This window comes from Mesocricetus auratus, unplaced genomic scaffold (assembly GCF_017639785.1).
Source record: "Mesocricetus auratus isolate SY011 unplaced genomic scaffold, BCM_Maur_2.0 Super-Scaffold_100003, whole genome shotgun sequence".
Taxonomy (NCBI): Eukaryota; Metazoa; Chordata; class Mammalia; order Rodentia; family Cricetidae; genus Mesocricetus; species Mesocricetus auratus.
Genome location: NW_024429188.1, coordinates 101,687,829 through 101,700,083, shown reverse-complemented (window position 1 = coordinate 101,700,083; position 12,255 = coordinate 101,687,829). Strand labels below are relative to the sequence as shown.

Sequence of the window (12,255 nt, the reverse complement as noted above, 5' to 3'; positions counted from 1 at the left end):
AAAGTGAAAGCTGAGTTGGACAATATTTGATGATGTCCATCTTTCTCCCCTTATTCCCACTCTCTGCTGCCATGTTTTAGACACAGTTTTCTTAGCTTTGTTCGTTTCTCCCTGCCATTGTGTCTACTACACTTTCCGGGGCAAAAGGCAAACCGAACCCAAATGAATCTGAAGCAAAGAACCTAGGAGCTAGATGGTCAGTCTACACATAAAGCATAAACAAAATGATTCTTTTTAAATATAGGATTTCTTTTAAGTAGTTTATATACAATATGCATTTAAAATGTAAAATTAAGACCAGAATGATTGGAGGGGTATTTTTTATTTTGAGAATGGGTTCTACTCAGTGTAAGCCACCATACCAGGCTCAGAATCTCAGAATGTTGTTGTTTTTGTTTGCTTTTGGTTGTATTTTTTATATTCTATATAACTCCCATTGTTTTTTTCTTTCTCTTCCTTCCTTCATTCCTTCCTCCCTCCCTCTTCCTATCACTCTCTGTCTCTCTCTGTATCTCTGTGTCTGTGTCTGTGTCTGTGTCTGTGTCTGTGTCTCTCTCTCTCTCTCTCTCTCTCTCTCTCTCTGAAATTTCTCTGATGTGCAACATGTCCCACTATACAAAGAATATTTTGGTCATCATGAGTTACAATGCTACTGATGGAATATCAGGTGAATTCTTTTGGTTGTATTTAATTGAGCCATTCAGCCAAATTTCAATACATGGCTGTCTGCGATAAAATGCAATTTCTCCTTAGTTTTTTCAAAGAACTTGTTATATTTCATTGTGGGGAGGTGTGTGCTTGCCACAGTGAGTGTCTAGAGGGCAGAGAATAACTTTCAGAAGTCTCTCCTTCCACCATGTGAGTTCCAAGAATTGAACTCAGGTCATCAGGCTTGACAGCAAGTGCCTTTACCCTATGAAGCATCTCACCAAGCTTCTTCTTTGCTTTTAAAGTTCAATTTGTTTGCTAAGAAAGAAGGTCATAAAGAAGGGCTCATTGGGATTATATATGTGAGGACATCACAACCATTAAGGCACACCAGGTTGCTAGTTTGAATTAAACTGTTATTTCCCACGCCTTGATTTAATGTTTAACATGAAACTCTTTTGTTTGGGTTTCATGCTGGTCATACACAAAAGAGGATACCAAGCCTGATCAGTGCAGATTCGTGTGCTACACAAGAGGGAGATATATGTGTTTCATGCCAGAACAGCATGAGAAAGCCACTTAAGAATCCATGTACCACCATTCCAGACCCATGTAACTCAGTGGTAGAGCACCACCAAATAAATAAATAAATAATAAATAAATAAATAACAAAATCCTAAGAGGCCATGCTAGTTATTTTTATCATACAAGTTCCTGCAATGAAATTAAAATTCACTTCTGCCTCACATGGAAGTTTCCCTCTTCTCTGTGTTTTTGCTTCAAAAACTCATACTTGAACTGTACATAAGACATGAGGTAACTTGCCTCTTGTATTTTTATGTTTTCTAGAATTCCTTCTTGGACGCCTTCTTGCCTCCTGTGAGTTGTTACCCAGCCTGCTGCAAGAATGAAACTCTTCAAGTTCCTAGGAGGGATGGTCTTCTTCGCCTTCATGTTTTCCAGCTATTCAGAACAAAATCAAGTCAATGTTCTGTGCTCGACGGATTGGTTCATGGTCACCGTTCACCCCTTCTTGCTGAATAATGATGTGTATGTCCACTTTTATGAGGTGCATTTGGGCCTGGGTTGTCCTCCCAACCACGTTCACCCACACTTCTACCAGTTCACCTACCGCGTTACCGAATGTGGCATCCGCATCAAGGCCATCTCTCCAGATGTAGTTATCTACAGCTCTGAGATTCACTACGCTTCTAAGGGCTCATCATCTAGATATGTGATCCCCGTGTCATGTGCTGCCCCTCGACGGTCCCCTTGGCTCACTAAGCCCCAGTCCGTGAAATCTCCCAGCAATAACATGGCTGCGACCCAGAAGAATGAGACGTGCTACCAAGTGTTCAGCTTGCCGGAGCCGAGCCAAAGATCCAACTGCAGTTGCCCACCTCATGTCTTCAAGCAGGAGAGCATCTAAGCCCATCACCAGGCAGAGTCTTTGGAGGCCCATCTTGTGTAGTCATCTGACTCCACTGATATTTCTGGGGACTAGTGTGTTCACTCAGATGATATGAGGAAACCCATGTAGTGCCCAGATTTGGGGGCTTCTGAAAACTCTGTTTCTAGAATTAGTATGTAGTATTTTCTACTGTCAGTCAAATAAGTGCCATTATGGCTTTTTAAGAAGAATTTTGTGAAGGGGCAATTCATATATAGCCAATTATAACCTTTTTTTACTATTTTTGTATCTTTAAAAAATAATAAAATTCTGATGGCATTAAAGTATCAATTGGATGGTTTTGCTTCATAAATATGTAGCTTGCTTTATCTATGGAACAGGAGTTCATCTGCATGGTTTGCCAGCATCTGTGCCTGGGTTTTTCTCTCTAGGATGATTTCCCACCCCTTCAGGTTCCTCTACAAAGCCTTTCCCAGCAGAATCTCTTCCTCTGTATCCCCATTTCCCATCTTCTGTTTACCACCAATGAGCTTAGCACTATGTCTCCTTCGTTTGATCTCCAGCTATACCACTTTTTATGTACAGAAAGGATAAGCTGGTTATCTTCAAGTCTCCAGTGATTCTGGGAAGCAGACAAGTCACGTTCCAATGGTCCCAGGCTAGGTTCCCAAGGCTGAGCTGGATCATAAGCTTACAGTACTTTGATAAAAGCCCTCTCACCCCCAACATAAACTATCAGAAACCAGCCACAAAGTGTGGCTGTCCGTTAGTTTTCTCAAAGGCTTGGAGCAACAGGAGGAAGTGAATAACTCAACAACTATTTATTATGCAGTGAAGTTACATGCAGACCTGGCTCTGGATACTGAGGACGTGGTAGTGAGAAGAAAGGGACTCTGAAATCGAGGTCACATAGCTAGTAAACAAATAAGTAAATAAAGATAAACTCAGATAGTGACAAATGCTATGAAGAACTTCAAACAAAGTGACATGGGAAACTGGGGAGGGGCCAGGCCTCTGAGGTCTTGCCATTTGAACTATGTCTTGGATGTGAAGGCAGGGATAATCTGCAAAGAAAATATTCCAGATAGTAGAAACATCTCGTTTAACCCTCACTACCACCTTAGAAAAGAAGTGCTCTTGTCACACCCTTTTAAAAGTAAGAAAACTGGACTTGGCAGAGGCAGGAGGATTGCTGCAAGTTCAGAAGAATTTAATCTATATAATGAGAGTATCTCAAACACATGGTGGGGAGATTGAGGCATGAATGATTAAGAAAGCAGTTCAAGGGCATATAGCTAGTAAGAATCAGACTCTTAAAAACATCATGTTGTGCATAATAAGCATGAAATTCTTATTTGTCAATAAAAATTACTTTTAAAGAAAAAAACCAATGCTTTAAGAGAGATGGCTTGGCAGTTAAAACCACTTGCTGCTTTTCCAGAGGAAACAAGTTCAGTTCCCAGAACCCATATCAGTCATCTATAACTTGAGTTCCAGGAGATCCAAAGCCTCTGGCTCCCATACACACACTTACATATCTACACATAATTAAATATATTAAAATAAATCTTGAAGTAAAAAGGACACAATGCTTTAACACGATTTTTCTCATTAATAAAGGTGAAGTGCTTTAAGAGACAAATATTTTAAAGGAAAACATCAAGAAAAGAATTCAACTATGGTAGTTAAAGGGACAGAGATCTATCTCAGTATCTCTAGCCCTTTTTGATAAAATGTCAGGTAGCAATCCCTGGAAGCAGGGTATGGATGCAACAAATACTTATTATAGTTATCTGATATGTCAATCACTACCTGAGGTGTTGGTAATTCAATGGCTGACAAAACTAACCCTATCTGATGTGATAGAACCACAGAAATGCCTACAGAGTTAGAAACTGCAAAGGCTATTCAAGCCCAGAAAATCGATTTGTACAAAATATGAGGACCAGGTCTGAGGTCACTGGAGAAAGTGCTAGTAGTCTCTTTCAATACAGTGGAGGCAGGGCAAAGGGACAGATGATGATGGGAAACAATGAAAATGGTTTTTAAAAAAACAGACTTCAAAGATGACAGAAGTGACACAGAATGATGTGTGGAAAAATTGGGAAGAAAGCCAGATCAGTTCTAGTCACCAGGGCAACAGATAAAAACCAAGATGGAGTAAGGCTCCATATGAAACTGGGGACAATTGAAAGTTAGTTCCACTGAGTTAAGATGAAGGAGAAGGCCATTCTAGGTAAAGAGATTTGCAAAAAGCAATGTGCAAAAAGAACTGAGTCTCCCTTCTCCAGAAGCTATCAACAGCCAATAGCTCTTCAGCTATGTGTGGGACTTGGTGAGGCCGTTCCTGCTTCCTGCTGGAATTTTAGCTGGCTTGAACTTGTGTAGGTCGTATGTATGCAACCACAGCTGCTGACAGTTGTGATGAAACATCCCCCAGGCTCTAGTCAATGGCCCTACCCTCACACATGCTGACGTCACTAAATGGATTCATGGGTTAAAAACATTACTATATGAAGTTGGCAGTGAAAAGTGATGAGGAAGTATGGAAGACATTGGGAGGAGGCAGGAGGAGTAGATTTGATAAAGAAAAATTATTGTATACTTGCATAAGAGTCTCAAATAATAAAAAAATGTATGCAAAGAACAACTGATAGGTGATCATATTTTTCATAATTTGACAACCCAATGTAATTAAGCAATGCCTTTAATCAGCAATAGGATCTAGAAGAGCAAAAAGCTATCTTAACCATTGAATCATGTCTCCAGCCCCTAACCCTGAGTTTTCAGTTGAGTAATTTAGTTGTCTTATGATACACCACTCCAAAAGAATGTTTTCCTTCCTTAGTGTGGTAAGGTTCAGTTAATTTGTAAGGTGACGTGATTTATAAAACTTCATAAATAGTGTTCAGCATGTCTGTAATAATAGTAAGAAATGCTGTGTTGCCATTAAGAAAATGAACATGTTCACCTTTCAATTTCTAGAAAAGCCAAAAATGTCTGCACCATTTGTTAGGATAATTGCTTGTCAGATCTTAAAAATTAGAGCTTTAATGAGATGCTTCACCCATCTAAGGAGACTCGGAGTAATGGCCGAGAATGTAGCTCACTAGTACAGTGCTTGCACAATCTCCTAGCACCGTGGAAAATTTATTCTTAGAGTCTGATAACAGTGAACCATATTTTCAAAAATATTGTGTATTTATTTATTCTCTGACCAAGCCATATTTTAATTGAGTAAAGTACACACACACACACACACATCACACATATACATACATACATACAAATGCTAAGGGCAAACGTCTTATTAATTTTCATGTTTAAGCTTTTCTCATTACATTTTCATTTAGTGTGTATGTGTGTACATGTGCGTCACAGCATGTGTATGGAAGTCACAGAACAGTGTTATGCAGTCACTTCTCTTCTTCCATCGTGTAGGTTCTGGGGCTCATACTCAAGTGTTCAGACCTGGTGTCATTGCCTTTACCCTCTGAATCATGTTATTGGCTCTATAACCCATTTTGAGGTGTATATAAACACTCCTGCTCCTCTCTCCCTCAACCAAGAATGAAAATTCAATCAAATGTTAACTTAAACTGTACACACACACACACACACACACACTTCATTTAAAAAGTGTGTTATCAAGAGATGATATTGTTTATTGTAAGATGAAAGCTAAATTTCAAAAAATGCTTGTTATCTCTAATTAGTGTTAATCTCTATGACAGATTTCTACAATGACCTGTTTAAACTATAATAGCTGTTTATTCTCAGAGAGAAATATTTTCAGTTCTGTGATTTTCTATGACTCTTTTAACAAATAAGATAAAATTTTAGCTTCTAAACTCACTTTAGCTATACAATTACAAACACTGTTTCATTATTGCTGAATATATTGCTGAATAATGAATTACCCAAAATACCAAGCCCTTATTGTCTCCCTGGTTACATGAGTCAGGAATCTGGCTAAGACTTAGCCAGGTGTGCCCAGCTCAGTGTCTCCAGAAGCAAGCTGTAGGACTGAAGCCATCTGAACCCTTACCCAGAGCTGCAGAATCTGTCTCCAAGTTTTACTCAGGTGGTTGTTGGCAGGAGACCTTCAGTCCTCCTGTCTTGAGGCCCTATCCATGAGCTGCCCAAGTGTCCTCGGGTTTCCTCACATGACAGTTAATGAAAAAGAGAGAGGGGAAGAGGAAGGGAAGGCAGGAGGGCCGTGTTGGAATTCACTTTCCAATCTCAGAACATTCTGAAATTTCTGACTTATTCTGCCGGGCGTTGGTGGTACACACCTTTAATCCCAGCACTCGGGAGGCAGAGGCAGGTGGATCTCTGTGAGTTCCAGGCCAGCCTGGTCTACAAAGCGAGTTCCAGGACAGGCTCCAAAACAATACAGAGAAACCCTGTCTCAAAACAAAAAAAAATTCTGACGTATTCTACCTATTAAAAGGAGCCTCCAGATCAGTGGTTCTCAACCTGTGTGTTGTGACCCCCAACAACACTGGAAAACACAGATATTTACATTACAATTCACAACAGCAACAAAATTACAGTTACGAAGTAGCAGCAAAAATAATTTCATGGTTGAGGGGTTACTGCAACATGAGGAACTGTATTAAAGGAGCACAGCATTAGGAAGGGTGAGAACCACTGTGTAGACCATCAACATGAGGAACTGTATTAAAGCATCACAGCATTAGGAAGGGTGAGAACCACTGTCTAGACCATCAACATGAGGAACTGTATTAAAGGGTCACAGCATTAGGAAGGGTGAGAACCACTGTCTAGACCATCAACATGAGGAACTGTATTAAAGGGTCACAGCATTAGGAAGGGTGAGAACCACTGTGTAGACCATCAACATGAGGAACTGTATTAAAGGATCACAGCATTAGGAAGGGTGAGAAGCACTTTGTAGACCATCAACATGAGGAACTGTATTAAAGGGTCACAGCATTAGGAAGGGTGAGAACCACTGTCTAGACCATCAACATGAGGAACTGTATTAAAGGGTCACAGCATTAGGAAGGGTGAGAAGCACTGTGTAGACCATCAACATGAGGAATTGTATTAAAGGGTCACAGCATTAGGAAGGATGAGAATTACTGTCTAGAGCATATACACATGCTAGGGGAGGGAACACACAGACTGGGACTATCAGGAAGGAGGGAATACACATAGTAGAACTATCGGTGAAAGAAAATACTCAGAGTGGGATTATCGGGGGAAGAAATACACAGAGTGGGACTATCGGGGAGAGAACACACAAAGTGAGACTATCAGCAGGGGAGGGAACACACATAGTAGGACTATCATAGGGCAGGGGCTACTGGGAACCATCATACAGACCACTACCATACCCTCCATCTGATTACATGAGCAAACTCCACAAATGCCACACTTTTCAAATGATTCATGTATTTATGTAAACACAGCACTCTTCAATTTATTCACATAAATTGCGTGAAAAGCTCATGTTCTGTCACTGCTGCATCTTTGCCTCAATTAGTTATGTTTTCCTTCTTGAGGGGAAAATAAGTTGTACAAGTTGCAAAAGTCACAAGATCGATTGAAGATTGATAAAGATCATTCCTCCATGAAACCTCTATTTACTTCGTAAAAAGGCAGTGGTCTTCATTTGAGATCAATAGAAAAGTGTAAAATAGAAATCAAGCTACATAAAATGGCATTGGGTAGACACGCTCAGGTTGTTTCTAATTTTACCCATAATAGTGATATATAAGTTGAATAATCTTCCTATATGGAGCTAAGGCTGGAACTCAGCGGTAAAACGCTTACCCTGGAATCTTTTACACTACAAAACACAAACCAAAAGCATCCTCTAATGTATTTCTCATCAAGCTAGCAATCTTTTTGCGGGGAGAAACCGGGGAGTTGGGTATTTTGAGACAGGGTTTCTCTGTGTAGACCTCCCTAAGTGTCCTAGAACTCATTCTGTAGACCAGGGTGGCCTCAATCTGCCTGGCCCTTCCTCCTGAGAGGAAACCCAGCATGGTTTTCAACTGTATGCAGGGCTACTGTACTAAAATGTACACAAAATAGAAAACATACAGATAATTCTAATGAATGTCCTAAAAATGAATGGGCATTGAACATCTTCCTTCTATACACCAGTAAGTTACTTGGATATCACAGTAAATTGTGACTTAAGACTGCTCAACTTTACACTGCTATCACATACATATATTCTTCTCAGACTGAATTTTTATGTTTTTTGTTTTGTTTTTCAAGACAGGGTTTCTCTATTTAAAAGATCTGGTTGTCCTGGAACTCTCTTTGTAGACCAGGCTGGCTTCAAACTCACAGAGATTTAACTGCCTCTGCCTCCTGGGATCAAAGTCATGCGCCACAACCACCATTGCCCTGTGTCTGATTTTTTTTTCCTTTTTTCAAGACAGGGTTTCTCTGTGTAACAGTTCTGGCTGTCCTGGAACTCACTCTGTAGATCATACTGGCCTTGATCTCAAGAGATCCATGTGCCTTGCCTCCCAGGTGTTGGGATTAAAGGCATGGGTCACCTACTCTCCTGCAGGCTAACAATCTTCTAAATTAATTCAGGTTCAAGAGATCAGGTAGGGATCCACATACAATCTCCAGCTGTACCTTTAGACTACGTATTCTCGATTTCAACCAGCAAGTACTCTTATTGTTGTTCTTTGTCCCTTAAATGATGTAGTATACCAACCGTTTACATCACATTAAGAATTATAAGGCAGTGAAACATGTCAGCAGCAAAGGCACTTGCTACCTGACAATCTGAGTTCAAACCCCAGGATTGGTGTAATGGGAGAGAACTTACTCCACAACGCTGTTCTCTACCTCCACACTAGTGACACCGACACACACCACACACTTGTACGTGCATACCAAGTAAATAAATACAATTTTGGAGGAAAAAGTATAAATAATCTGGAGATTATTTTAAGTTTTCAGGAGGATGTACATAAGTTATGTGCAAAAACTATGCCATTTTATATAGATTTGACTATCTAAAGGTTTTGCCATCAATGAGGGGTGGAATGCTAGAATGAATCCCCTATGGATACCAAAGAATCATTCTAACGTGCTTGTGGATCTATATGTCTGTGTGTGTGTGTGTGTGTGTGTTAAATATTTGGATATTTTCATACATTGCCCAATATCTAAGGCTACAAGGCTTGGGGTAGGAGGGTTGGCTTATTAATTTATATATGTGTTAAAATCATGTTTCCTATTGCTTCCTGCTTCATGTTTTAATTTTGTTCTTATACAGTTCATACCCATCTACACTGGCCATTGGTGAAGCACACGTGGTTTGCCCGAAGACCCATGCATGAAACCAAAGAATTTCATGGCCTTATTAAACACTGGTAGCTGATAAGGGCTGCCATGGCATACGCAACGGGGAATCGCTGAGTCTGAGAATCAAATGCTAATTATTTTAAGTAAAGGTACATAGATTCCTTGACAGTTGTGTGGAAATCCAGCCATTCGAATGCACCTATGTTTTCCAGTTACTGGGAGGAACAGTAAAATCACCTAAGATATGGTCAATGCCGTTTTATCTTTGTCATACATACTGTACTAATATAAATGATTTGCTTTTCAAGGTACTTTAGCATTCTTTTACTTTTAGCCAAATACCTATTTATGTGTAACAATAACTTTTTGAAAAAGTGCATTTTGTAGTGCATGTCTGTGAATCCGCTACTTACAAGGAGAATTATGAATTCAAGGTCAGCCTGGGTTACATAGAAAGACCTTGCCTAAAAACAAATGAAAAAACAAAAATTTTAAGCTCTTTATATAACTTCAACATATATACATCATTTCAAAACAATCAGAGGCTGAGAAAGAAGGACTGTTGCAAGTTCGGAACCAACCTGGACAACATAGTAGGTTCCAAGCATCCTGGCCTACAATATGAAACCCAGTCTCAAAAAAAAATTTTGTTTTCCAGGTGATGTCCATCTAATAGTCACTGGATTTTCTTATTAAATTTTTAAAAATTACGTTTATTTGTTTTTATTTATTTGTATAGGGGGCTTGTAGTGTGCCTCGGTGCACATGTAGAAATCACAGGACAACTCTGAGTGAGCTCTATGTCCTGTCTGGTGGATTAGAGAGATCAAACTGGGAGCAAGTGCCTTTATGCTCTCAGCCACCTCACTGTTATTTGCATGACAAAACACAAGGAAAATCAGGGTAAGGAACAAACAGAAATTGCAGTGCACCTCACAGGAAAGAGAGGGCCAGCAGTTTAAACTTCCATATCATTTCTACACCAACTCCCTGGAATAATTCATAGTCTACAATCAAAATGAAGTCATCTCAAGGTTGAAGATTTGGCTCAGCTGGCTGAGTGGTTGCCTGGCTTGCACGGCAGACTTGAGTTTGATCCACAGCACCACATAAACCATGGTGCATGTCTCTAAGCCCAGTCCTCTGGAGGTATAGAAGCAGAAGAATCAGAAGTTCAAGGCCTTCCTCAACTACATAGGGAGTTCAAGGCTAGCCTGATCCACATAAACCCTGTCTCAATGAAAACAACAGTTCTATAAAACTCTTGTGTGTTGGGGAAGTCCTGTTATTTGCCTGTATTTGTCAATAAAGTACTGTTGAGCCTATAGGAATCTAGATAGGTGGGGCTAGGAGTCCAGGAGGATTCTGGGAAGGAGAAACACAAGAGAATTCGAGATGTAACCGCCATGGGGTAGGAAACCCGGAAATATTCTCCGGTAAGAAACATACTTAGATTAACAATTATGGGGTAATTACTTAAGTCAGAGCTAGCTAGTAAGAAACAAGCAAGGCCAACAGCTTCATAATTAATATAGCCTCCTGTGTGTTTATTTGGGACTGATGCGGATCTGGAACCAGGCGGGTGGGAAGGCTCCTCTCAAGGAAAAAGCTTCTCTTTACATAATGGTGATCAGGAGTGGGATGGAATTTCCATGTAGAATGACAAAAGCTTTAAAGGAATTTTAGAAACAGAAGAACGGAGAGAAGCACAGATTTTTGGTAGCAGCGTTTTCTCAGGTGTGCTCTGTTTTGCTAGCAACAAGCCGAGATTCATGTGGCGCGCTTACCGGAGTCTTCCTGACTGGGCATAAAAAAAAAAACCAACAAGGTTGTTTTAAGAGACTCTGCTAACGATTTAAAGGGGTGTACGTACAGCTGGAAGTGGCAGCTTTTGCTGGAGATCAGCATGGACTGAGGCAGTAAGCTGAAATCACGCTTATGCCCGCCATCTTGAAACGGCAGTTTAAAACAGCCGCGGTTTTACAGATAAGACACGTGGCCAGAAAAACATAAAGATTTACAGTAAAGTCAGACTTGGATGAACAAAACTTTAAAGGTTTACAGTGTGTTTAAAAATATACGTAAGATTGAGAGAGAAAATAAAGAAACTGGCTGTGGTGGCACACGCCGGTAGGAATTGCTCCAGAGGCAGAGGCAGGCAGGTTTCCAAAGAGAAACCCTGTCTCAGAGAAAAATAAATAAAAGTGAAAGAAATAAAGTAACAATAGATAAATAAATAAGCCACGCAAAGATGAAAAATACACAGAGAGTCTGGACACTGTACGCTATTGTGTTTTTCAGTTTTTTCATTGCTAAGGAAGGAACAACTGCTAAAGTACACTTGATTATAAATGCTTCTGAATTAATTCAACTTATATCTTTTGGAAATGCCTTGACTTCAAAATTTAAGTATAAGGATATGTTACTCCGAAAAGGAGTTTTAGTTTATGTTTCCACAGAAAATGAAAAGCTGAGGATTCCTTCCAGTCTTCTGTGGTTTGACGAACCAAGACCCCCGGAAGCAGTGGATCAGATGTTCCAACAATTGAAACAGCTAAGATGATGCAGCTTTACAGACCATGAAAATAAGGACTTATACAGGTTTCTGAGTTTTGTCATGATCCCCATGGTGTGAACAGCGCCCCCTTCCAGCAGGAAGCAGTTTGGAATGAGCGACGTCCTAATTCCCATCTTGTTTATAAATCTTTGTTTTCATTTAAATGGGGTTGTTTATAATTGGCTAATGATCACAGCCAATCTTCTTAATGGTAAAAAGGGGAATTATGGTATGGGTATTGTTTTTCATTTATTGAGACAAAATCAAGGTCAATTTTGTGATGCTTATATTTCTCCTCTTGATTAAGTATTGTGCTTATACTGTTCTTTTAAAA

At 39.8% G+C, this 12,255-nt stretch overlaps 1 protein-coding gene across 3 annotated transcripts in view; it reads left to right on the top strand.

The window, feature by feature from the left end:
* Nucleotides 1-2,385, top strand: part of Plac1 (placenta enriched 1) — a 129,533-nt gene extending 127,148 nt beyond the window's left edge. For all 3 annotated transcript variants that reach the window (XM_040744629.1, XM_013124860.3, XM_021236223.2), the window contains one exon: nucleotides 1,498-2,385. In XM_040744629.1, coding sequence (XP_040600563.1) covers nucleotides 1,556-2,077 — 522 coding nt within the window. In that variant the 5' untranslated portion in view covers nucleotides 1,498-1,555 and the 3' untranslated portion in view covers nucleotides 2,078-2,385. The remainder of the gene's footprint in view (nucleotides 1-1,497) is intronic.
* Nucleotides 2,386-12,255: the final 9,870 nt, after the last annotated feature.